At 40.6% G+C, this 27,819-nt stretch overlaps 1 protein-coding gene across 1 annotated transcript in view; it reads right to left on the bottom strand.

Annotated features, from left to right (window-relative positions):
• Window positions 1-12,104, bottom strand: part of Neto1 (neuropilin and tolloid like 1) — a 101,024-nt gene extending 88,920 nt beyond the window's left edge. The window contains exons 1-4 of the mRNA XM_026388683.2: window positions 12,077-12,104; window positions 10,058-10,111; window positions 9,683-9,820; window positions 2,962-3,210 (exon numbers count right to left, since the gene is read on the bottom strand). Coding sequence (XP_026244468.1) covers window positions 2,962-3,210; window positions 9,683-9,820; window positions 10,058-10,111; window positions 12,077-12,104 — 469 coding nt within the window. The remainder of the gene's footprint in view (window positions 1-2,961; window positions 3,211-9,682; window positions 9,821-10,057; window positions 10,112-12,076) is intronic.
• Window positions 12,105-27,819: the final 15,715 nt, after the last annotated feature.

Genomic DNA, 27,819 nt, shown 5'->3' with positions numbered 1-27,819 from the left:
GCTATGGAAGTAAAGCATCAGGAACCTTAGCACAGTGCTCTTAAGTATGCTTGTTATTTAACTAAGTGTCAAATTTTGGATTGCACACTCATGATTTAATCTGATTATAATCTGGCTACATATCTTTGCAAGCAGAAAAAATTGGGCATGTGATTCTAAAAATTTACTTTGAAAGTGTATGTGTGTGTGTTTGTGTGTGTGTGCATACAGATGTGTATATGTATATATGTGTAGTACATATGCATATATTTATAACAATAGAACTACATATGTATGCTCATTTTCTTACCTTGGCAAATGAGACTCATTCCTAAGAGACAGATGTCTCTCAATGTGCTGACATCAACTTTCTGAGATTCTATGTTTGAAATTCAGATTAAAGATTGTGGTAAATTCATGAAAATAATAAAGACCACCCGGCCTTTTTGCTGTTATTCCTGCCTTTACATATTTTATGATCTATTTTATGCCTTCAGAAATAACTATAATCCCCACCTTGATATCTAGGTCCATTAACATTACCAAAAAGTGAAAAGATGCAAATATTAGTTTTCATACCGACTCTCCAAGAAACAGAGCAAGAGGTTCTAACTTGAAAAAAAAAACAACACGAGACACTTGCTTGCCTCTCAATAACCTACGCCAAACCTCCTTTCCTTGTAAAGAACACAAAATCGAGTTAATTAAAAAATTAATAGGTGCTAATGGTTGAGGTCTTATACTCAAGAAACTCATTCACATGTACTGAATGACTTATCTTTCAAACAATCCTGTGGGAATATCAATACTATCTTTATTTCAAAATTTAAAAATATCAAAGGAGAAAATATTAGGGATTATGTCCAAGGTTACTGCATGAAATTAAAAAAAAAAAAAAAGCCGGGTCTGGAAGCCAGATATGGCTCCCGCACCAGGGCTTCCCGCAGTGGTGATCGGGGATGTCAGCTCTACTTCACACTCTGAGTCACTAAGTTGGCTTGAGCAAGTCTCCCCACTCAAGCTCCCCTAGTCACCGCAGGTCTCACCACTAGATAAGAACGAAGCCAAAGGACAACTAAAGCCTGATGAGTGTGTATTCCTGAAGTGTTGTCTAAACCATGGCTACTCCGGGCCCACTTCCTGGGTCAATAGCTAAGTGGCTTCTGCTGCATTGTCTCTTCAGGGAACCAGCTGGACATGGTTAAGCCACTCAGGCCACGGCCTTGGGCCCTACAGTGTCATCTCTGTCATGGACATGTTGCAAAGTCCTGCCATCCCCCATCTACTACGCCCAGGCTTCCCACCAGCTTTAGTGCAGATTATCTAAATGAAAAAGAAGCATAGGCTCATCCTCGACTCACTCTAATTATCTGGGATTACCTCCTGGAGGTTCCTGGCAATAGCATCCTCCCCTGCTAGAGATGAAGCATAAGGCCCCAAAGAAACCCAGCAAAGAACAATGCCTTGGCACCCAAATGACTGCTGGCAACCTGAGCCAGCAGCAAGAGGGCCAGCAGTCTGTCTGTCAAGTGGAGCTCAACCTGGACAGTGTGGCCAGGTGATGAAGGGGTTGGCTGGTCCCGCCTTTACAAAACCAGTGTTATACCCTACACATGCTCCCACATCATCACCAAACCCAGAATGAAAATGCAGCTTACAAGGGCTATTTCATGCCCCATGTTACTATCTTTAGGTTCAGGGTAACTCCAAATAATCAACTAAGAAAAAAACACATTTCCATTTAGAACTCTTGGGCTAACAATTTGACAGAGTAATAAAAATGTTCATAATTTTTTGAAAAAATTCAAGCTCATTTGAATGTGGCATGTGAAACACTTGTGATTTCTATGAGTGGTCCGATAACAGCAAAGCATAATTAAAACCGCAATCCCTTAGTGATATTATCAAATAATCCTAATGCTGAAGGTTGAGTCATGATACAGTTATCATCTGATTTAACATACTATGAGATCATAATGAAAGTTATCATGAATCACCTTACATTATTTTCAAAAATTTGATTCTTTATTCAACAAAACACTATTTGTATGTTACCTCTGTAACATGGTAATTTCAACAAATTTCACATGTACTTTTTTGTCCATTATAACCTAACTGAAACATAATATATAAGCTGAAAAAAATCTTTAATCATATACACATAATGTGTTGTGCATAATTTAAATCATTTTCCACTTAAAAGAAAAGCTTCACTTCATCAAACTCAAGTGATGCGTGGTGCTCTTGCAGGTTAAAAATGTGATAACCCACTTGTATTGTAAAGGATGCTAACACTTCATGAAGAGAGCCAGTCTACATCTGAGATCGTTTTAAATATTAACAGGCTAAAGGGAAAATTGACAGAGACTGCATAATTTTATAATTGCCCATGATGTCTGCCAGATATTGAAAGTGGATATTTGGCTGCTGTGGGCCTCGGTTTTCTTTTCATCAAAACCCTAAAGAATTTACATTTCTAAAACAGACATTGAACTGCTTTATAATGGGATCTATTTGCTTTGAAAATGGTAATTTTTAGAACAAATGAACTTTCTAAAATTCAAATTCTCCAAAAATCATTTTAATAAATAATTTTTAATAATACTACAAGAGCCCTTTCAAGTTTATTGGGAATATATATATATATATATATATATATATATATAGCTTCTTTATGATGTACTGTCCTCTCAAATTACACATTTCAGAAGTCCATTTAATTAATTGTGTTATTAGTGACCATTTGGACTTCTGAGTCATTTCACTTTAACTCCAGGGTTGGCTAAGTTTGAGGGAAATCTCTTTTCCTTTCAGAATTTATAAAGTGAAAAGAGAGAGCATTGTAGGTTTGGTTTAAAATAGAATTCTAATATACTGTGGAAAATTATAATATTTTACAAAAGTTTTGTGCCATGAAGATAGAATACTAGGAAAGAAAAACACATAGATAACTAGAGGGAAAAAAACCAAGCTCCTACTTACCAGGTGTGAAATTGTATCGAGCTGAAAATCCTATAGACTCCAGCTCTCCATCAGCAAAAAATTTAATCCATAGAAATCTTCCACTGGATTTTATTACGGGTGGATTTTGTTGTCCACAAAAACGGCCAATTATTGGAGAAAAGCCAAAAGGTCCATCTCGAACTTCAATATGATCAAATTTGCACTCCCAAGACGGTTCAATAGAGTATTTCTCATCAAAGTAAAGTTCAATGCACTGTCTTGGGGCAGCTGTAAAAAAGAAAGATTGCATCTAGAAGGCCATTTCTTAAATCTTTTAGACTGACTTTTCTGATTCTATTTTGGGTTTTATCTGTTATATCTTTTATCAAACTCTGAAGATGATATGCATGGAAATACAAAGAAATCAGAGGATACTCAGTATTCCTTCTAAAGGGTATTTTCGTAAAAACGTTTGACGGGGTAGTCCTCAAAACTGATGCTGCTGCACAAAATACTACTTTGATCTAAAACAACCATTTCGATGTCTACCACAGAACTATCACACCACGATGGTATTGGGAGAAAGGCTGGCACCTCAGATATAGAAGGTAGACAGGCACTGTTCTCTTTTCTCATATCAGTACTCAGGTTCAAGGTCAGACACGACCTGAGAGGAGCTCAGCATGGAGTTACAGGAGCACTGAAGAGAAGCCACGCAGGAATCTCAGTTAGCTCCAAGTGTACATACAAGGCTGTTAGGGACAGTTTTTCTAGAACACAGATCTGACCCTGTCACCCTCAGCTTAAACTTCAGCAGCTCTGGCACCTGCACGACAATGCCCAGTGCACTGGACACAGGAGAAGCCCTGAGGACTCCCTCCTTCGAGGGTTATCAACTCACAGACGGCCCAAACTCAGAACACCTCCAACATGTTATGTTTTCTCAGATGACACACCTTTCAGGTGAACATGTATTTTTCCACTTTATTGCATATCTAAAGACTCAAATTTTAATTCATCTTTTTTTAGGGAGGCCTTGTTTAATGGAACCTCCTCTTGATTCTGCTCATGAGAGATGAGGACCATATCTTATCTATCTTCTTTCTTTCTGCACCATGACACAATATCTGTCATTGAGGATTTCCAAAACAAAGTCTTTTTGACTGAACTACAAATGAACTTAACTTCATACATGTTTTCAAGCTCTCTAAAAGATCCAGGAGAGGCCTTTGGGGCTGTGACCACATAAAGCTCCACATGAACGCACTTACTAATGCCTCCCACTTCCCCCTTGTCATGCCCAAAAAAGTCTAAAAGTCAGTTTTACCCTCCACAATGTTCCAGAGTGGCCATTCATGGGTGGAACGGCCAGGAGCTCATGACCAGTCACTGCCCTGGGCCCAGGAGGACTTCCTCACTACTTGCCCTTCCAAACGCTTGAATGGCATCAGGCTGTGCTGTCCCTGTGGTCAGTAAACCATGCTGAATGGCAGTTCTCCACCATCCACTGGTTATTAAATGTGTATTTACTATCATTCTTGATGACCTAAAAATTGAGCCCTTCTATCCATGGATGCCAAAAATGTGTATATAACTGAGATATGCAATAACTTGAACAGTAAAATAAAATTTCACTGTCCTCCAAGTACAAATTTAAAAATCAATAGGCAAAAGATCAGATCATGTAAAAAGATTATTTTGTGAATCATTCTTAATCCTTATGAATATCTCTGACTTACTAGACATTTAAAAGAGATACTTATAACTCATTAAAAATCAGGCATAATTTTATCTGACATTAATGTACATCACAGAGTTCCATAGACATAATACCCAAGATAATGAAAGATTTGAAGAGTGTCCATTAATATTTTGAAATCTGCAAATTTGAAAATACCCTAAGAAATGACTTTGAAAACCAAGTAGTATTCTGAAAGCAAAATGGCAGATGCTTGAGAAACTGAACCCGTTTATGCGCTTAGCACCACATCCACCATTTGTATGTGTTATCTTGGTGCCTTATCCAAGAGGTGTCCTTGGCCCCTCTAAACCACTCAGGATCCTTATAATTTTCTTAGATGTAAATAACATAGGGTTAGGGCAAGTGGAGCCATGAGAAGCCAGGGCTGACTTACTCAGAGCTATCTGCCTGTCTTCTTGCAACACACACCCATCTGCCGTCCTCATTAGGAAAGACATGGCTGTTTGACACAAGCTTATTTATTCTCACCATCATCACTGTCACTTAAGTTCTGTCCAACATGGAGAAGCAAACCACGCCAAGTTCCTTCAGAAAACAGCCCCATCACTCTGGCTTTTATTAGAGTACATTGTATGTGGAAATTTTGATTTTCCTTTTCCAGCATGTTAAAATTACCTACATATATACCCACATATGAAAATGCCACTGGCTGAGTTTTAGGATATAATTAAATAACCTTTTAAGACAGAATGAGTCTACCAGCCAGGCATGGTTGCACATGTCTGTAATCTTAGCAACTTGGGAGGCTAAGGCAGGAGGAGGGCAAGTTTGAGGTCAGCCTGGGAAACTTAGTGAGACCTTCAGTAACTTTGTAATCCTCTGCCTAAAAATTGAAAAAGACAGAAAAAAAGAAGGAAAGAAGGAAGGAAGAGAAGGAGGGAGAGAGGGAGGAAGGAAGAGAGTACTGGAGAATGTATTTTAGTGGTAAAGTTTCCCTGGCTTTAATCTCCAGAACCTCCTTGCCCCCCAACCCAAGTATGCCAGAGAATTCTTGCAGATTTAGAAAATGAGTGATTATGGCACAAGTAAACGAATTCCAGCTGTCCACATCCAACTCCTTAAATATGCATTTATTTTCACCTTCTAAATGCTCGGTTCACAGCTGCATCTCACATCCACATTTTCCCAGAGCTTTGATGTAAAACTGGCTGCTTTGGAGAAGACTCACACTCCTGGAGCTCTCTGAACATGCTGAGCACCATGGACACTTCCTTTGGAACAGTGCACATACATACAGTTCATTTCCTCTAATTTAAGACCACCTGAACTCCTGAGCTCATGTACTTTCTGTGTCTGAGACGTCCCCTGTACTCTTTATCACAACCCATCTTACCTCAAGAAACTTCACCCCTTGCTTATGCTTCTTTCTCTTGTATTTTAAATATTCCCAGTTACTTGGGAGGCTGAGGCAAGAGAATTGCAATTTCAAAGCGAGCCTGGGCAACATATTTCTCTAAGTTGAAAATTAACTAAAGGCTGAGGGCGGAGCTCAATGATTGGAGCACTTGCCTAGCATGTGGGAGGCCCTGGGTTCAATCCCCAGTGCCCATAAAGAAAAAAAAAAATACCTTTACTTCCGCAGAATAGGCTATTAGTTTTAGAATTGAAGTTGTATTTTTCCCATTAATAGAAGAAAAGACAAAGAAAAGAAAGAAAGAAAGAAAGAAAGAAAGAAAGAAAGAAAGAAAGAAAGAAAGAAAGAAAGAAAGAAAGAACGAGCACATGTGCGAGCGACAGCAATTGAGTGCCTGCCTGTCTTCCACTTTTGGGATCCCACTGTCCACAGATACATGGTCCCTTACTCTTGCATGCACTGTCTCCCACCCTTGGTGTCAAAAGGAGAGCACATCCTAAATCCGTGGCCACTCTCAATTGATTCCTGCAGGATGCACTTCCGCCTTTACCTTATGTCCCTTGCTGTATCAAATGGCTCCCTGGCAACTTGTTGCTTGAAACTCCGCCTTCACCAGCCCTGTGATGTCCTTCACCGGATACTCTTGCCACCCCCAGGTTTCTGTCTGCCTGCCTGTCGCCTACCTGTTATGTCCAGAAGACCACCCCACATCTTCTCTACTCTCATTTCAGGCCAGCGCCCTGGATGCCACTGGTGTTCCACAGAGGACCCTTGGGCTTAAGACCAACCAAGTCAGGATTCACAGGCAGGGGCCCTGCCATCCTCAGATTTTATAGGAGTTGAAACATAAAGCTTCAAATATTTTGGGTGATTTTATTCACATTGCTAAGTTCAGTAGCAATCTTTTTGCTTGTGTCCTATAAATAGGCTTTGCCAGCAGAGATCTTTCCACTGAGCTCAAGATACATATATCCAATCTCTTCTTAAGGCATCTCCACAAATGCCAAAATGGAGCACATTATTTTTTCTCTTTCCCACCTACATTTCTTGTCTGGCATGACACTGTTCCTAATAAATCACCAAGCAAAGTGTCTTGGAATGGTCCTGGGATTCTCTATTCTCTATTTTCACACCCCATACCCATTCATGATCCTGTTTCCTAAATATTTCTCTTTCTTCCATCACCAGTTCCTTTCTTTTTTTTTATTGTTTGTTCAAAACATTACAAAGCTCTTGACATATCATATTCCTTTAGTTCCAAGTTTTCACTAGGATTTGCTTGGTCCTTTACAGCAGTTTCTTAGTTTCTCCTTCTTCAAAAATCTCAGTTCATCACTTTTCTACATAAATTATTCCATGGTACCCGTTGTCTCAACTCAAAGTCCAGCTTCCATAGTGTGACAGATGGAATTCAGGTTCTTCTGGTCTCTTTTGTCTCTGCCCCTCACAGGAACACAAGGAGCTCCCAACCTGCCACACCTCTGAATATTGGCATATGTTGTAGAGAATGATTACCTCCTGAATATTCTTTAAAAGTGAAAGTTTTTGGCATTCTTCCTGACAAGCTTTTCTTCCATCTCCCTCTTCCAACCATCTTGTGTACCAATCTTTTAGCCCTATTAGATTGCTAAGTGAAAGGAGTATAGTGCTCGGGTCACACTGCAAGCATCTTATTGCAAATAGCATGACATTCTTCAATGCTCTCTATACTCTACCTAGAAGAGCAGCTGTTCAGTGTTATTTAAATAACATGCAACATGTTTCAGAAAGGCTTCTATCCCAGTAACTCAAGAGGTTGAGGCAAGAGGACTACAAGTTAAAGGCTGCAAGGCCAGCCTGGGTCACAAGGCCAGCCTGGTTTCTTAATGAGACCCTGCCTCAAAATTAAAAATAATAATAATAATAAAAATAAAAATAAATTCAAGATGTAGAGAATTTGCCATGTTCAGGACCCTGAGTTCAACTCCTCTAGTACCTAAACTCTTAGAAGCAATATTAATAGTTAAATAGGTTGTATCCATTTCTTCACTTAGCTTTGTTCTTGACATAACTACAAGTGAATGAGAATTTGTACATAGTATTAAGATCAAGGTTAGCAATGCTTATTATTTTTCAACAATAATAAACATTAAAATGCAATTAATTAACATGCAAAGATTTGTTTCTGAATTAATTTTTGAGATAAGAGATTATAAGGTGATTTTATTTTTTAATAATTTATTATTTTAAAATAATGTTGTTTCAAAAATAATTATCATTCTGTGAATTACATAGAATATTTAACCTCTCTCTGCTTTAGTTTCCTAATTAGTAAAATGAGGACAAGAAAAATATTTCTTATAATGTATGTATTGATGAGTTCTTCAAAATTTGTAATCTATGTTATTTGTAGCATAGATAGTTCATAGATATGTGGTAGTAATTTGACAAAAAGAACAACTATTTCCAGGCCAGAACCTCCATAATTCAATTTCCTTTTCTATCAATAAAAACTGCTAGATCTCTGATTTTTTTTGTTTTATTCCTTTAATATCAGAGTTTATTGTTTTTCCTTTGTGTAGAATGCCACTTATTTAGTAAAAGTTCTACTTTAAGCATGGAAAGGGGAAGAAAAATATTCTAAACTCAAAATTACAATAAAAAATAATCATTCTACTTCTTCCATCTTTTTTTTTCCTTCCCAATGCTAAGAAAGATTGAACCCAGGGCCTCATGAAGGCTAGACAGGTGTACTACTACTGAGCTACATCCCTGAGTGCAAGAATAATATCTAAATAAAGATTCTGAAGTCAGTTAAGCAGGAGCTTTTTTCTTTTGAAACATCAATCAAATGAGCATCTCCCTAGTTTAAACCTGGATGCTAAGCACATATGCCTTTTTCACTAAATTAGCTTCCTCTGTGCATGTCTATGTGTGTGCAGGGGTGTCATAAGTCTTACCTGATATTTAAAGTATTGATGAACTTTATCACTAGATAAAATATTCATATATTTTTAAAAGTTATATTTAACACAGAAGTGTCTCAATGTTAGCAGAAATGGAATAAGTTCAAAGAGAGGTGAGTCTCTTTTTTTAGTACTATTTATCCTCCAAGCTAGTGAAAGAAATCTTCATAAATTAAAACTCTGACTTTCACTTAAAAATGTAGTGTCAATTGGTAGCACAAAATAAGGTAATTGCCATTCAGATTAGTGTTTATAAAACATGAGTATAAATACATCTTTGACTTCAATATATTTGTGTTGTTTTATGTCTCAAATAAGAAAATAATGAATGCATAGGTCATTCTAATAACTGTTAACTTAAAAAAATACCAGTTTTTCAAAATATTACACATTAGGTAACACTACACCAACTACAATCCAGTCTGTTACTTTGGAATTCTAAACCAATTCAATCAGCTGAAAATAGGCTCTTAGATTGTTAACTTGTTTTTATTTAACAGAATTTGCTTGTTCATAACCCACTGCTAATAACTTCAGTAATTAGCCTTATTCCAGATTTGCAGTTGCTTCACTCAGAAATATTTATTTCTACCATCTCCAAAATCAATTTTTGTAATGTCTATGTGCATATTGCCCATCCAAAACCCAGAGAAGGCCAGGTTCTGTGTTTGTGCTCCCTGGCTCTGGCCCTGTCCTTACCTTCTATGATATAGATGCATTCTCGATCCGGGGGGTACTTGCTGGGGTAGTTGGGAGAGGTGAAGACACCTCCCTCTGCATGTTTTGTCCACGTTCCACACTGCACTGACTTCTGTGTTTCTGAGGTGGTTTGTTTTTCTGTTAAATAAATAAATAAATAAAGCCATCATCCAGTTTTTATAATACTAAAAATAGAGAGGACATTCTTATAATATCCATTAGCAAATTAATTTTGAAATGCTCTCTTAGCTAAAACCAATCAATTATACACACTATAAAATGTTCAGATATTCTGGAATATTAAGAGAATGGGGAATACAGGAAAATGTAAATAACTAGAGTTCTTCCACTAGCATTTTTTTCAAGGAAACATACCTGTTCCTTTCTTGGTTGCCCCAGACAAATGGAGGATGATTAAACTTGCTGCAACTGCAACAGAAAGAGAAAATAGAAAGAGATCATATACTCTGAAATGACCAAATCTCATAAGAGCATAGAACAACATTTAAAGATAAAAGGATACCAAAGTAGAGTAGTTTTATATTATTAACTGTTATCAGTTGATTCAGAACTTGCAAAAACCAATTTAGAAGGTGCAGAGGAAAAACTTGGGAATATCTAAAGGAAGTAATGCATACTTAGAATGGATGAGACCCAAGCTCCTAAGGCCAAAGCATATTTCAATATTAAGAGGTAACATTATATTCCACTATTATCACACAAGTTACAGTGAGATTTCAAGATCTAGGCTGTTATTAAATTACCCTTTTTGAAGGGTTTTGCTAGCATGTCTAAGGGAAGAGACAGGGACAGCATGTAAAAGGAGAAAAGAGACAAACAAGAGGAAGAGTTCCATGATTGATCCTAGCACTGCCAATGTGGCTGCATTCTAGAACATAAACACTTCCTTAATCCAATGGGCAAGGGGGGAGGAAGATCAAGCCAAACAGATGAGTGTGGATTGGAGGTATTAAGCAGTATTATAAAAAGGTCTCACAAAAATGTACAGAATCACCAAGTAACCCTGTCCCAAGCATTTTTTTGGGCTATGAAATTTATTATCTGTGTGTTTTATTAAGTCATTTGTTCTGGATCAGAGACACTGGTCTGTAATTTAACTGTAAATCTGCAACAGTATTATAACCTAAACTTCTGTTTTACTTCTATACTCTTGATTTGTTCAATGTTTAAAAAAAAACCCTAAAACTTACAAGATATTAAAGTCATCTAATAGTCACAACTTCTAATTTTTCTTTACTAATTTCTTTTTATTTATTTTGATGCTGAATTACATAAAAGGTCTACATGCTCATATTTCCACTTAAAATGAATTTAGGGAGGAAGAGTATAATTCATAATAATATCCTAAAATAAAATTCAGTACAGGAGCTTAGGAATTTATGCCTGAATATTAATCCAAGAAAATCATCTGGGCCCTGATATAATATTCAAGAAGGTGTCAACTGTATTACTTTATGTTCTAACAAGATCATCTTTACTCTGTATAAAAACATTGGTGGTTGCTTTTGTCGTGTTCATTGTTTTGTGTATTTAAGTCGCAAAAATCACCTTAGTTCGCCATGATTCTGCATACACACACACACACACACACACACACACACACACACACTACAGAGGCAACTATCCACAATTTCAGGGTGTACATCTGGTATTTTCCTTACTCTGCTTTCGGTGTTTTCATGGAATCACACTATTGAACGCATACTATGTTTGAAAGGGAAAAGCTAGTCTTAACTGCGTGGCACAGGATTAACACTCTAATATCCCTGCTTTATAATGTGAAATTGCCACCACACATTTTACCTTGCCTCCTGCCTAACGACTTTTGATGCCGTTTTCCTCCACTTCCTCCCACCCCACACTGCATGCTTCACCACACTCTAAAGCAGCCTTAGGTCTACTGGGCAGAAGAGAGTGGAAGTTGGCATTCGCCCCAAGCCCTGGGTTCCAGCGCCTTAGATTGCCCATGGGACTGGGAGTCTGGGCTGCGGAAGCCCCAGGCAGAGGAGTATTTCTTCTGGTCCCATCAAGTATAAACCCTGCTCCCTGGCTATTTCCACCTGCGCCCTCTCTGGGGCTGCAGCCGCTCCGCACGTGCCCTTCTCTGAACTGCACCCCCGGAGGTTCTGGACCCCGGAGCTTCCTGCCCTAGGAGAGCCTGTCTTTCCTGGTCTGACTGTGCGCCGCCCCCACTCCCGGCTCTATGATGCTGCAATACAGAAAGTTTACATCTGCCCCAAGACTCACTGGGACTGCGGGGTCCAGCTGGAGTGGAGCGCGGTGGCTGGGCTTTTCCCCTGCGCGTTTGGCGGGGAGGAGGGGAGGGGAGGAATGGCACCGGGGAGCCGGCCGAGCGGCGGGAAAGGTACTCACTGTGAAACAAACTGCGTCCATAGATCATGTCTGTTCCTTACACCAGAGGCTCCGATCTCCACTAATTCCATTTAGAGACGGGAAGACTTCAGTGGTGGGGGGAGGATGGAGTCCAGAGATGTTAAATATGCAAGCCAAGAACAAAATACAGGGGGGAAAGCGCGCGAGAGACGCAAGAAAGAGATGGAGCCCACACAGCAGCCAGATCCCAACAGTCCGTCTTCCGCCCCTGGCTGGCTCTCGCTCTCGCTCGCTCTCACCGCCGCGAAGCCAGCATCCCCACCATGACGCTCGCATCACACCCGGGCGCGGATCGCCACCATCAGCACCGCCGCCGGCAGCACCCTCCTCCTTTGCATCATCGCCACCGCCGCAACTGTCAGAAGGACGCGGCGGGCAGTCGGCGCGCGGGCGGCGGCGGGCGCGGGGCGAGCCCCGGGGCGCCCGGAGCCGGGACCGGGCTGGGGCCGGGCGGCGGGCGGAGCGAGGCGGGGGCCGGTCCCGACCGACGGCAGCGACGGAGCGGGCGGCGGCGGCGACTGGGGTTCGCTCAGTCCCCAGTCTCATACACCACGAGCAGCAGGTCGGAGCAGCCTCCCAGGGAGGATGTCCAGCAGCAGTCCTCTCTCCAGCCCTGGGGGATCTTCCGCTGAGGCATTGAAGACTGGAGGAAGGGGTCCGTCATCGGCTTGCCGGGCTCCGCGCCACCTCTGCGATCTTGCGGAAAGAGGAGCGGGTGGGTGGGCGTCTGGGAGGAGGGCTCGAGGGTGGTGGAGGGGAACGGGGGTGGCTAAAGGGGGCGGGGCGGGGAGGGAAGAGAAAGGAGCAGGAAGATGGCAGAGTTACCAAGTGGGCGCCTTAGTCATTGCCCTGCGCTACAGGACCCTCCAGGAAGCCCGAGACAGGGGTGAAATTGGGCAGCTCCGCGCAGCCGGCGCCCCCAGGGCTGGTGCGCGGCGGAATGAGGCGGCGGCGGCGACAGCAAGGACATCACAGCTCTTTGGATGAGGGGGGGGGGTGCCGGGGGGGAGGGAGGAGGGAGGGGGTGAAGCCCAGACTGGGATCAGTCACTCTTCTAGTCTGGCTAGAAGGGGCGAGAAAGGCGCGGGCAAATCCCCAGCTGTATCTGGGTGATGGATACGTGGCGTGGAAGGGGGAGGGGCCATCAAGTGAAAATCACCTTTGGGGCTCGGTTTTCCACTTTTTAAGGGTTGGAAATTGTGGTGCGTTTTTCTCCCACCCCTTGGATTCCGTCTCTCTAAGGGGAGTGGGACCTCTCTAGCCTTCTCACCTCTACAGTGGGTTTAGACTTCAGCGTCTACACCGGTTGGACTGGGAGATGAGACTTGGGCTCCAGAGGAATGGGAAAGCTGTGAAAGTTTCCCCGTAAGTCACTGGGCCAGATACCAAGGCTGCCCCCGTCAAGTTGCCCCTACAAAGAGGCAAGCTCTTGCCTTTTATCTTTCCCCTATTCAAAATATTTAAAACCATCCCCAGATAAACATGGATCCCCCCCACCCAACCCCAACACACAAGAACATCAGCGCTCCTGGTGCGTTAAACTCTGAAAGGAGTTGCCGAAGAAACAGCACCGGAAGAGCCCCAGCTTGTAGAAAGAGAATAAATGAATACCAAATAACAGTAAACACGAGGCAGCGCCGCGAGTGTGGGGAGTCCCTCCCAGGACGCTGCAGCAGCACCTCCTCCCCTTCCCAGATGCGTCCCGCCCTCCCGGGCCTCTGCGGACTCTACCCACGCCGGACCTCAAGCACACAGAGGCAGTCAGAGCTCTGCTACTGCCCTTGCGGCCCGGACCTCCAGGGCGCTCATCCCCGGACCCTGAGCCTCGGGTTTCACAGCCCCAACTGCGCTCGGGTCTAGGATGATGGCGAAGAGCAGCTGGGGGTGGGGAAAGATAAAGGGGGCCCCGGTAGCCCACCGACTCCGTGCTGCGAAGACAGGGGTCGCCCTAAAAGGCTAAGGAGAGAGAAAAAAAAGGGGGTCTTAAGAGGAACTGGAGAGCGCTTGAGGCTGGGGCGCTGTTGCCTGGCTCCTGGCCTTCACTTCCCTGCACCTGCTGCTGCAGCCCTGGGACGCCCACGTGGGTGCGTGGGTACGGGCGGGGTGTGGGTGCTCGCCGCGCTCCTGCCCACATTTTCCCCATCACAGCGCTGAGAGAAGGTGGAGGTCTCCTGCCAATACGTTGGGATGAGGGATAATGAGATGACCCCCAGATCCAGAGGGGATTCCTGAGATCCGAACGCAACCTTCAGGACTCCAGCTACCAAGCTGTTGTTGGTTCCTCGATCTCCAGGAAGCTGCAACTCCTTAATGGTGGGGTAAAGTGAGCAAGTGGAGCGGGTGCCCATCCATTTGAGGAAAGGCTGGCAGATGTGGAAGGGAGGGAACGGAGAAAGACAGCGAGCTAGAGAGAGAGCTTGAGAGCGGGAGTCAAGGAGGGGGCGGAGGAAGGGAGAGATAAGGATGATGCTGCTGATGATGATGGTGATGGTGATGGTGATGATGATGAGCGGGGGAGACTGTGCGCGCTCTTAGAGTGCCAACTCCACCTGAACCCGAGGCCTGGGAGGGGAGCTACAAGCTCAAGAAAAGGGAAAGGGGCAAGAGGATGGATGGAAAGCGGGTGAGTATCTGCCCACATATGCACTTGTAAAAGGATGGAGGGGAAAATAAGCTGCGGTCCCGCTGGAGTCCAGTGACCAGTGAGATTCCGGAGCCAGCGCGGGGGAGGGGAGTGGGGAGCCACCGTGGGAGTGGAGTTGAGGGAGAACCCCCCGCCCCACCCGGTGGAAACAAAACCCATCAGTCTGTCCAGGACAGCTGAAGAGGTATGAATAACTGACACAGAATGCCTGGGCAGTGTCTCTTGGATCCGGGTCACCTCTGGAGGAGAGGGGTGGGGCTCTTGTAAAATTGCCAGAGACGCGAGATGATAGCTGAATATTGAATCTTTCGTAGGAATGGAAGGTCATTATTTTTCACATCCAAAATATGCCTTCCTTCGAAAATGATTAAACTCTTCAAAGGAACCGTGGCAACATTTTAAAGGATTTTAAGGAAATTTACTGCATTTCTCAATCACCGTTGAGGAATGAAAACTTGGTTTTAGGCTGAATCCCCCACCCCTTCCTTCCTCTTTGCCTAGATCAGTTTCTCAAGACATAGATGCTGTAACCCAACACTGGAAGTGGCCATGACAAATTTTGCTGGAGGGGTGGTCCTTGCAGCACAAGGGGAATCCTGTAACTCAGGATGGAAATCCAGGAAAGGACTGTAAACCTTGACCATGCCTCTGTTCGAAGTCGAATTCTCATATAGTGGTCTCTCTGGTCCTGAGTGCCAGTACTCTCCTACCTGTGCAGTGCCTGGGTCTGAGGAGTTTCACTGCCTCTTTGGCCTCCATGCTGAAGGTCTGAGTGTAGACCTCCTGGACCCCATTCAGCAAGGAGGCACACTAAGGGACTCCATCACCAGGAGCTGAGCCACAGCACACGCAGAGGGTTTTGCCCTTCTCCCCTGGTCCTCCCAGGCTGCAGGTGCACCTTTTCCCTTGATGATCCCTTTCCCTTTCCTTCATCACACATGCACAAATCCGTTTAACCCTCTGCTGCCTGCTACTTGCTTGGCAAACGGCCATCTCATTCTTGAGTCCCAGAATCTCCTCTTGCTGAGTAATCCTACCTCTCTAATAGGCCCCCAAAGATTTTTCTTTCTAAGAGAAAACAATGGGGGAAAATTTCTCCAAGGAAAGGAGGGCACCTCCTTTGGTTCCCCAAAGTTAGAATTAAAATAGTGACCACCATGAAAGATAATGCAGAATTCAAACTTCTTGGCCCCAATTAAGGGCCATTGGTTTCCTCCTGGCTTGCAACTTCAAAACAATGACAGGCTGAGTAAAACTTCATCCTGTATAGATACCACATTTTCTTGATCCATTCATCTAAGGCATTCTTCTCATAGGCAATTTTTTAAAACGCATTTATTTTACAGTAAAATGCATTTTGACTTAGTGTACACAAATGGAGCGCAACTTCTCATTCCTCTGGCTGTACATGGTGCAGAGTCACTCCAGTAGTGTAATCACACAGGTATAGAGGGTAATAATGTCGGTCCCATTCTACTGTCCTTCCCATCCCCTCAGCCCAACTCCTCCCCTCACTCCCCTCTGCACAAACCAAAGTACCTTCATTCTTCCCTATCCTCTCACCCCACTGTGGTCGGCATCTGATTATCAGAGAAAACAATTGGCTACATGGTGAAGTTTTACTCAGCCATAAAGAAGAATGAAATTATAACATTTGCTGGTAAACAGATGGCACTGGAGAACATCATCCTAAGTGAAATAAGCCAGACCCAGAAAGTCAAGGATTGACTGTTGTATATGTGGAAGCTAGACCAAAGCAAGGGGGTAAAGGTGGGAAGGAGAAATTCCATGAAAATAGAAGGGAGATTACTGGATCAAAAGAAGGGGATTGATGGGGAGAGAGGAGGGGCGGAAAGGAAAGGATTAGTGGGGTGAAAAGGACCAAATTATTCTATGTACATATATGAATATAACACAGTGAATTTCACCTTGATGTACATCTGCAAAGCACTATTTAAAAAAAAAACTATAAATAAATATAAGGAAGACAAGTAGAGTAGGAGAAGGGAATAGGGGAGAGAAGAGGTGAAGGAAGGGGGAGATACTGGGGACTGAGTTGGAGCAAATTATATTCCATGCGTGTATAATTATGTCAAAATGAACCCCAAAATTATGTGTAATTATAATGAATTAATAAAAACATTAAAAATAAAAATAAAAACAAGAGCATAATTTAAAACTGACAGGTAAGACAGATTTCTAAAACCCTGGGTCCACTGGTAGAGACACTCACTCCTACAGTTCAAATGCATGACTTCTTGACTCTGCACTTGCAACTCTCTGTAGGAGACATAGAAGCTCCTGCAGACTGGATGCCTTCCTGCAGCACTGCTACATCTTTGCTATCGCCTTTCTTTTGCTAAAAGAGAAGATGTTACAAAACAGTGAAATGAAATAGTGCTTCGTAGTACACAACCACATTATGCTAATATTTTTTATTTCTAAATAACATTTTCATTTCTTTTCACAGTTATGCAGTGTAGAGGTTTGTTTTTTTCCTGTTTTATTAACTCATCAACATACAAGCCATAATATTAGGTTTTCAAAAATGTATTTCTAAATAATTTTCTGCCAAATAGTGTAGTGTTCTTGAAACTTATGTGCAATACTTAAAGATGAAGCTGGTTTTCAGGAATATTGATAAACAATTTCTTTTCAACCATCTGTAGGTGTATCCTGACAGATGAGAAGCCTTCACAAAATAGAAGATGTGTCAAAATCTGTGAAATCTTACAATTAAACCAAAGATGATATTTTATGATCACTACTAGAGAAATATAAAATTTGGGGGTTTTTTTAGAAGTACTTACATAGAGAATTAAAAGCACAAGAATATCATCCCTTTGCGGAAAAGAACTTTCACAGTATGTCCTTGATCTTCCAATATTAACTGGCAGCTTCTGATACAGAGTTGTTACCCAGGTTGTTTCACATGTGACACTGTGCTCCCAAGACAATGAATTTTTGCCTCAATTTGGGGAGACACAGGGAGAGAAAATAATTCTACTATCTACTACCTATGCTTAGATTTTGGAAATATTTTCATTTTGATTGATTTTTGACAGGCTTATAAAATGGCATCAAAATATTTTCGTAATAACAAGATTAACAATTTGCAATATATAAATCAGAATAAACCACAGAAAGAATTATGAGGACATATCCTAAGGTTTAAAGTATAAAATATCTGTTTAGGTACAGTATCAAATCACAACATCCATTCACTACCACTTTGTGGAGAAAACAAGTTTCCATCCTAGGTGACAAACAGATTTAACCATACTTAGAAAACGTAAGTTAAACTACTGAGTAAATCTACACATTCTGTGCCAAAATAGCCATTAATGAATACAGACTAAATATTACTTAAGGTTGCTAACTCAATATGTGACTATAACTTATGGGTTGGGTATATTTTTTTTTTACCCTTAATAATATGGATTAATAATATCCCATAAATTTACCAACTATCACTACTTGGGACATTTAATGCTGCTTTGATTTGTTGTTATGTGGATAAGGAGAATAATAAAAGCCAAGATTTTCTTGTTGACAAGAACTCTGGAAGTTACAGTGGGCCATGACTCACCTCTGACTCAAGAAATCATTTGGAAGACAGAAATATGTTTGTTGTATGAAAGTAAGTGATGAATGAAAATAATGCTTTTTAAAAGGTAATAACAAAGCCATTATTCTTTCTTTGAATGTCCATTCTCTTATAATTGATATGACGTAAGGAAATGTCCTAAAATATTTTCATTGACTTTTACGAAAGAAACACAAAAAGGAGAGAAAGAAGGAAAGAAATATGATATATATGAAATAGCTCTGTTTAGCCCTCTTCCTGATTTTAAGGTAGCCCAAGCTACAAAATAATGCAATTTTAAAAAGTGGTAATGTAATAGAAGTTTTGCCAAGCAGCTAGGATTATGATAATTTCAAAAAACAAGGGAAAATATCGTTATGTTTTAAGTAAATTATCCATTGAAATAATAGTCTTTAAAACAATTTTCTAATTGACATTCACAGCTCTTTTATCAATACACTTCTCTGGGACCTAGAAGGATTTATTATAGTTATTACTAGGCTATCTACAACTCATGACTGCTGTCACAATTGCATTCCATCTAAAATGATGCCTTCTAATGGGATGAAATGAAATAATGCGTTGTTGGAAAGGACAGAAAAACCGTACCTTCCAAGAGCCTCTGAAGGCTGTCTCAACACAGTCCTCCAAGCATCCTAGGTCTCTGTCAATGAAAGTGACAGGAATTAAAGGGAGAATAATTTATACATGCATGGGATACAAATTCAAATACTTTATTTTAAAGAATTTTTTTTCTTCTTGTAGATAATAAAATGGAGATATGAAAAAGCCCAAGAACAGAGGTCAGGATACGAGAACTGGGTTCATATCTGAATGAAGATCAGAAATGAATATGTTAAAATTATTTTAATTTACAACGGGAAAGTATAGCAGAGTTCTTTTGAGCCAAAGAATACAAGAGGATGCTTTTGAGTAATGTCTTTTATTGAGTTCAATTCTGGATAATCTCTGCTTCCCTCATAATTCTTGATTGGCCTACAGTTAACCAAAGGTACTGAATGCCAGCAGCTAATTTAAACAGAACAAGCAATGGTTAGTTCACTTCAGTATCCTCCATTCTCACCTATTCCCTGCTGCCAAGGCAGAAATATCCATACCACTGCCATTTTGCCCTTTCATTTGTATGAAGATGCGGTTTTATGTCTCTATTTACATTGTATGGCGCTGATTTTCACCATTTAGGACATAGAACATAGTTAAAATGTGGTAGGGCTTATTTGCCGGTCCTCCATATGCATTTCATTAGTAATCCTCAATCTTATAATTTTAAAAATGAAGGAGCTGATGCCAAAACAAGGCACTTAATTTGTAACAGCTGGTAGAAGCCCAGACCTTCTGACTTACTGGGGGGAAAAAAGTTGCTGTCCAGTTTGAAGATTTTATTCCAAAGTGTATAAACCTCCAGATCATTGCTGAATGTAATGAGTGTCCATCAGAGTTAATGTGAAAGCAGCAATTCAAAGAACAACAAAAGAAAATGACAAGTACATTGTGAAAAACAGCGAGGTACCAGATATCTCTTAGTACATAGAAAGTAGAAATGCATTAGTATTATTATTCATTATTGATCTTGCCCGTGAGGTATACCAAGTTCTCCAGCCTTATGTATCTATCAGCATTATTGAATTAACACTTAAAAATCTGGCTTGATAATAAATAAATGTAAATATAATTTAGACATGGATATTGAAAGGAGTATAGGTAGTGCTATAGCTGTAGGCATATCTATAGATATGAGCTTTATATAGAGAGACTCTTTGGCAGCAGAGGAGAGTGTGTACTGGGGAAGGCTCAGGCCATGAATGAACATTTGTTTATATGCAGAAGGCTAAGTGCTATCAGCACAGAATTTCTGAAAGACAGCTTTGTAAAAATGCCACCATATCCTGCTTTGATGCTTCTTCCAATACAGCTTTCCCCCAAATTTGGGGGGTTTCCTATAGATCTAATTGGGTTCCTGTCTTTAGAAGCAAATCACATCCACAACTTATTTAAGATAGTTCCCTTTCTGTCTTGGAATAAAACTAGAAGCAGTGGGAAAATGCCAACAAGAATGTCACTTATCCTATTCTCCTTTTAAGGGCTTTCAAGGTTTGCCTTAAGATTAGTGTGTGTGTGTGTGTGTGTGTGTGTGTTTCTGAATTTTTAATGCATGTTCTTTTATTTTTTATCTTTTTAAATATTTTTTTTAAATTATAGACGGATGCAATATCTTTATTTTGTTTATTCATTTTTTTTTAATGTGGTGCTGAGGATCGAACCCAGTGCCTCACATGTGCGAGGCAAGAGCTCTGCCACTGAGCCACAACCCCAGCCCAATGCACGTTCTTTTAGTTGAAAATTTGAAGCCCAGTTTCACTGGTCATTTCCCAAATATGATTTATAGTTTGAATCTGTTTCTTAGTCTTGAGAGTATTTTGCCTTCTGAAAATACTGAAAATGGCAAGTTTTAGATCCAGATGCTCACTTCTCCCCTATATTCTGCTTGAAAGCTGATCAGTTTCATCTTTAGTTATTCTCTGTCTAGTTGCACCTTATCATATACAACTAAAAGAAATATCTGAGCATTCATGCTCTAGAGCTTTTTAGTCATATTCACTACATTATCAAGTGTATTTCTTTTTTCCACATCACTGTAGATGGCAGTTTTATTACCCTTTCCTTTCCTCTACAGCACATGTCACTTTGCATCCTGGTCACATTTGCACTCTCTTTTCTGCTCCCCCTGTCACCTTTAGGTCCCTTAAGATATCTTTTCTGGCTTAGTCCCCAAACCAATGCCACTTGCTTTAGCTTTCTACCACAGTGACATCTTTGCCCTTCTGGGTACCATTATGTTCCAGGAGCACACATACTACGATGCAAAGAACAGCTGCAAGGATTTGTCTTCAACTAGTCACCAGTGTGGAAGGGTGGCTTCTTTCTGCCCCACGTGCTGTCAGCTGGAGGGACCAGAGCAAAGGGCCACCTTCCAGGAGAATGCCCCACCCAAATGACTGGCACGGTGTGCCCCCTTTCTCTGCCCTCTGCTCCATCTGCTGCTCTCCCACTCCTCATAAAGGTGTCTCCTCCTCTGGTGTCCCCTAGATGGCGTGGCTTCTCATTACGTGGGAGTGCTGGCTTAGCCACACTTCTTCTAGTGGCTCTGACTTGCTAGGAACAGGAAGCAGAAGCTTCAAGGCCAGTGGACGAGTGCTCCTGAAGATGGCACAAGATCTCTCCTGTCATATTCAGCTGATTGATACGTCCCACTCAGATTCAAGGGAATGAAATAGAATCTGTATTTTAATATTAGAAGGACCTGGTCACAGTGCCGGAGAGCATGAGGATTTTGAGGTATTTTTAAACCCGTCCTTGAAAAACATACTTTGCTACCCATGTCCCATTGCTACCCCTGGGCTAGAAGCATGAGGGTGAGCGACAGCTGAATGCAGTATCAGGGGACAGTTGCAATAGTGGGAAGTACTTGTCAGCCTTGCATTCCTCCCCATCCAGTTCTTCATGGGCTGAGAAAGTCCAAAGGAAGTTGGAAGCCCTAGAACTTGGAACAAGGATCTGGTGAGTTTGGGTACAGGGACTGACTAAATCAAGAAGAAAACAGAGGTTTTGCATCCTTGAGGCACACTCCAAACCCTCACCCCTGACATGCAAGTGGGAAAAACCAAGACAGCTGCCAATCCCAAGAGACTGACAAACTATTTAACAGTTGTGCAAATAGGCTGACAGGAACACCATGCATAATACTCACACAGACTTAATACAAATCACTCACCAGACAGGGAATTTATCAGAAACCTGAAAAACTTACAATGTGCAGTAAAACCTTCTCAAACATGGTCACAACAATTCTATCCTCCGTGTCTAAATGATCCTTTAAAATATGACCTTGAGGCTCCTCCTAATGTCTTGGAGTTACACCTCACCACCTAAATCTGTGCTCAGCCCTGGGGCTCACTTTGGCCCAAGAGAGGTTAACAAACATAAAGCAGGTACAGACTTGGCCAAGGCTTACCAATGGGGGATGAAGATTTGCATTGCTATTTGAGGACTCTGGCATAGCCTGTTGGAAGATGATGACCGGCCATGGGTGAGTCATGTCAGCGGAATCCCCCTCAAGCAGCCAGCTCCCTGTGGAGCCTCTCAGTGAGATAACCTCAAACTGTGCAGTACTAGAAGAGACACCAAGCACTGCTGGGGAGCAAGTGACTTCAGGTGCCAGCATCCAGAACGTGACCCAGCTGACCTGAGGTCCAGTTGCTTATCCCAAAAATTGAAACCAAGAAATTCATCATTATTTTAAGTCACTGTGTTTTGCATTAATTTATTTTATAGCAATATTTAACTGATACAGATGTAAAATACATTAGAAATATCAGGTATAATGATGATTGCGGTTGAAATACACATTAAAAAATAATGAGTATTTTTGGAATGAACAAAATTGAAACTCTTTCCTAGAAGGCATCTGGAAAAAAAATAAAGAAAAATAGTATGGAATGTCATGTTTCTGGGGAAACAGCTCGTTAGCCTACCCGAGAGTGGGTCTGGAGGGAGCTACAAACCTCAAATTCAGGATTTCCCTATGATTCACTGTGAGCCATTGTTTTCTTTCTGAAGCTTCAAGAAGACCTTCCGGAAGTTGATTTGTATTTTAGTATTAGTTTCTTATTACCTAAGTAAGCATCAATCATCAAATTTCAAGTCACAGGAATATTCTCTCCTATGAAAAACCTTGTTGATTTTTATATCTTGTTCCCAGTACCCTGCGATCCCAGCCTTGGATTCCAAGGTCTGGCTGATGATAATTGTCCTTCATGTCATTAGGACTTCCCAGTAGAGACATGCTGAGCCTTGGACCTCGTCACTGGTCTGTAATTAGTGAAGGGACACAAGCAACGGAGTTTAAGTCACAGGTGATTCTGTTGTCTCTCCTGATGATCATTGTCATGTATTGGAGCAAATTTGAAAGCATGAGAGTGAAGCACCTGCCCTGCATCTCACACTGAGCACACTGCCTACTGTGTTTGTGCCAGTGTCGCCTTTGACCCTTGAGACAATTTTATTTTCTGATATGAATGAGATATTGCTTGTGAAATTCAGATGGCTACTGTGGGGACCCTACCAGACTCCTTACATCCAATCTGGGAACTTGTCTTAACTCTTAAAATGGGAATACTGTGATAGCTGTTAAAGCTTTAGAGCCTCAATCAAGTTGGGATGATTCCCAAGAAGGTAGAAAGACAGTCAAACTAGTGATAAATGTATTATCGGAGTAAATAATATATTATCTGAATAAATATGAGGTCATGACAATTGCCTTAGTGAGTAGATATTATTTTATTTTATTTCTGCCTAGTTATTTTTCAAATGACACTGTTCTCCAAGTTAAAACAGAGCTCTTATACAAGAAAGTCTCTTCCTGTGTGTGTTTTTGTTTTACTTTTCAAAAAGATTCTATATTGATAAACAGAGTAGATTGCAAGGGAGTGAGAGAGAAGGTCAGGCTGATCCACAAATAGCCCATGTATGGAGCCAGTGTCAATCTCCCTACACGACCACAGAGCCAGGGCCAACTAACATGGCAATAGTACCACAGGACACGCCACCTCTGCAAAGAATTAAAGTATTGCTCTCTACTAATGTTCCTACATTAGAAAAAGACAATAGATGAAAAATGATGGGAGAAAGGTAGATAGATAGATAATGAAAGACTTGATCAAAATATACTATCTTATTTTTGTCTACAATTTACTTTTAAGTATGTTCCTATCCATCTTTTTGAAATTATTTTTCTTTCTTTATAAAACTTGTATTTTCAAGATGGAACACATTGTTCTTGTTACCCTTAGCAATACGGATTTTTTATAAAATATTCTTAGTATATACCTTTGACTCATATTCTTTAATTTTAGGCACACAACTCAGGACTTGTAACTGCATACATATGGAGAGAGGTGCTTGGAGAGAAAATCTGCTCTTCTGCAATATTGAATACAAAATTAAAGTCTGTCACAGCAAGCATAACTTGGAGGAAAGAAATGCAAGATGAAATATAGCTTTTAAAATCATTACTAAAATACAATGTGTGCATTTTGCTTAGACAATAAAAATGCACCATTGGTATACCTTGAATTCTGATTTACTTTAATAAGCTACTGAGATATCTTGAAAATAGACATTATGTGAAACACTCAAACTTATTCAGCTTTTGTATTGTTAATAAAATGATTTAATGATTATTATTTCTATGTTCTATATTTTAGAACTACCTGAAAGCCTAAAATTTATCAATTCCTCCTAAAATTATCATTCTTAATAAAATTCAGCATCAGTTTTACTATGTGTGTGCTGTCAGTTAATTTATATAATGGCACATATTTAATTGGAGAGAAAATTTTCAGTTTCCTGATTGCTCTGTGGAATGTGAATTTGTCAGTAGCTTTCTCAAGCAATCTTTTCCAAGAAGACTTAAGAGGATACCAGAGAAAGAGAAATGGCATGAAATCAGGTTTGACTGTTCTTTGCTGTGGAAAACTTCATTCAATAAAGAACTAGGAAACACACACACACACACACACACACACACACATACAGGATCTTGCAAATTATCAATGAAATAGAATATATTAAATAAGTGGAGTCAAGTACAGATCAAATTATTTTTCCTATCTTGATTTATCCTGAAATAAACCAAATGGATTGCAATATGCTTCAAAAGAGGTCTGGGGCAGAGAGCTCAGGACATATTTGCTTTTTAGAAGAGTTTGTCAAGATGCCAATTTTCAAGGAAGATCTCTTATTTGATTATGTTTTCATAACTTTTGAAATTTTATGAGTTTCTTAATTGATAGCCATTTAAAACTGATAGCCTTGTTTAAAAATATATAGCCAATCACTTTAGAATGATAAAATGGAGCAAAGATATTTTAATGATTAGAATGGCTTAATAAAGTACCCTAAATGGGGGATTGCAATTCTTGATCAATTATATATCATAAAAGTCATTGGTGTACTCTTTTTCAATAAAAAATTATTTTCATCAAATTATAGATAAATTAATGTTGGCTTTTTTTCTAAATTGCAAAACTTGGTATCTATCAGATTTTAGAAAAGATGTTCACAGGATATGCACATTCTTGGTAAGTTTTATTTCTGAAAATTATTTACTCTACTCTTACCTGTACATTGAAAAATCCTTCTAGGTATATGATCCTGTGCTGGCCACTGTCCCCTCAGAGAGGTGACTTTACCTACTACAGTCCTCATCCCTGTTGATGATGATGATGATGGTGCGGATTCCTAAAGCTTCATTTTCCCTCTGTGGTGACTCTTGGGACTTTTTCAATTGCATTTATAATGCAGGCTCTCAACATGCACCTTTTAATCTGAAAATGTCTTTTAGTTCTAGTGGCAGAAAGAAAGAACAGAAAAGCAGGAAAAAAGGTGAATCCTAAATTGGTTGATGCTATGAATCTTTTATTTGCCCTTCTGTTTTTCTAAATTTTCTACAATTAGTATATTCAGTGTGATGATGGAAAAGTCAAAAGTAATATTAAAGAAAAGATATCTGCTCATTAAAAACCCGTGTCTGCAGCAGCTTTTGATATTTCATCCCAACACAAGTCCTGTCTCTTAGCGTAGGTATGATGTTATCAATGAGGAAAGATGTGGGCATATGCTCCTAGCATGGAGGTCTCCCTCCTCTGTCCTTGGCAATAATTGAATAACACACACCAGTCTAACTCCACCTGAGCCAGGGGAGGAGAATGCAGGTGTCTGGCTAAGGAAGCAGTAATTTCTCACTCGTCCTTTATGGTAGGAACTGAGGCAGGTGCTGGACCAGGACCTACCTCATGTTGCTTCCCGTTCTGTTTAATGAGTGCCAGTTTCCACTTTATCCTATTTCTTCTATGCCATTGCATATTAGATGTTTGGGGTGCATATTCTTCTTCTGGCTTCCCTTACCAAAATGCTCTATAAAAACTACTTCCAGACACGTTAGAGCAGATTACACATGGCCACAAGATCCTGGACTTTAAACTAGAGAACTAAAACGATGAGAAGGTGGGGATTTTGTAAAGAAAGAGAGAATCTGTTGTAGACCTGTGTTTTAGTGTAAGTACAGAGTGGAGGGTAGGAAGGGATGCTGTGTAGTCAGAGGAGTGCAGATGGTCTAGTCATTGACAGCTCCTGTTGCATCATTATTGCTCACTTTGACTTCAGCTATTCAAACCTGATTTTGTGAAGGTGATCAATCATTTCTGCTCACAGATTCAGCTTAAACAGTGTTTAAAATGGTGATGGTGGTGCCCCAACCACTGCCAATGAACATTTTGGATGAGTGTATGTGGTTTTTCTAGAAAGAATTGTACCATGACCTTGAAAAGAAATGCAGGAAGGAGGAGGCTCACTTTCTTCCTTTGACTGATTGTCTTATGAACCTTCCACTGTCAGGGTTGTCTTTCCATAACGTTGCTGTTCTCTTGCCACCCTGAGTCTACAGATGCTATGCACACATCAGGAAGAAGGGAGAAGCCAAGGCTTGCAGACCTGAGAACTCAGAGCCCTGACTTGTGCCTGAAGCTTGGCTCATCGCTGGACATCTTGTTATAAAAAGCATACATTTCTTTATGACTGAGATCAGGATTTAGCTGAGTGCAAATGAAATCTTCAAAAGGACCACCTGGTGAATGTCTAAAGAAAATGTGATTTACATATGCAATGGAATACTGTTTGGCAGTAATTAAGACTGGATTCCTATCATTTACAACAACATGAATGGAAATGGAGATCATCGTGTTATGTGAAACACGCCAGGCACAGAAAGATGAGCACCACATGATTTCACATGTATGTGGAATCAGAAAGATGCATCTCATAGAACCTAAGAGTAGAGCAGTGGTCACCAGAGGCTGGGGAGAGAAAAGGGGTAGGCAGGGATAGGGAGAGTGACCAGAGGGTTCAGTTAGATAGAAGCAAGCAGTTCTGATGTGCTATTGCACACAGGGTGACTCTGGATGACAATAATGTACTGTACATTTTCAAAAGCCAGAAGAAAGGATTTGGGAGGGTTCCTTCTCCTTTTGAAAACCATTTTTCTATATTTTCTACAGGTGCATTATAATTGTACATAATGATGGGACTCATTGTTATATATTTGTACATGCACACACATAGCAATATAATTTGGCCAATATAATTTGGCCAATATAATTTCCTAGTATTTCCCCTAAAGAAATTGTAAATGTTACATTTGAGGAGATAGATTTGTTTAGCCTGATCTAAACATAACCCAATTTATATGCATTCAAAACATAATGTTACTCCATTAATATGGTACAACTTCATGTACCAGTTAAAATAAATTTGATTTTTAAAAAGACATAATTCCCTCAAAGAAAAATTATTATATCAATGCTCTAATGACTCAGTCTTTTTGGCTACTACCATTAATCTGAACAAAATCCAAAA

This window comes from Urocitellus parryii, chromosome 13 (genome assembly GCF_045843805.1).
Source record: "Urocitellus parryii isolate mUroPar1 chromosome 13, mUroPar1.hap1, whole genome shotgun sequence".
Lineage (NCBI taxonomy): Eukaryota > Metazoa > Chordata > Mammalia > Rodentia > Sciuridae > Urocitellus > Urocitellus parryii.
This window is presented reverse-complemented; position numbering and strand designations above follow the sequence as displayed.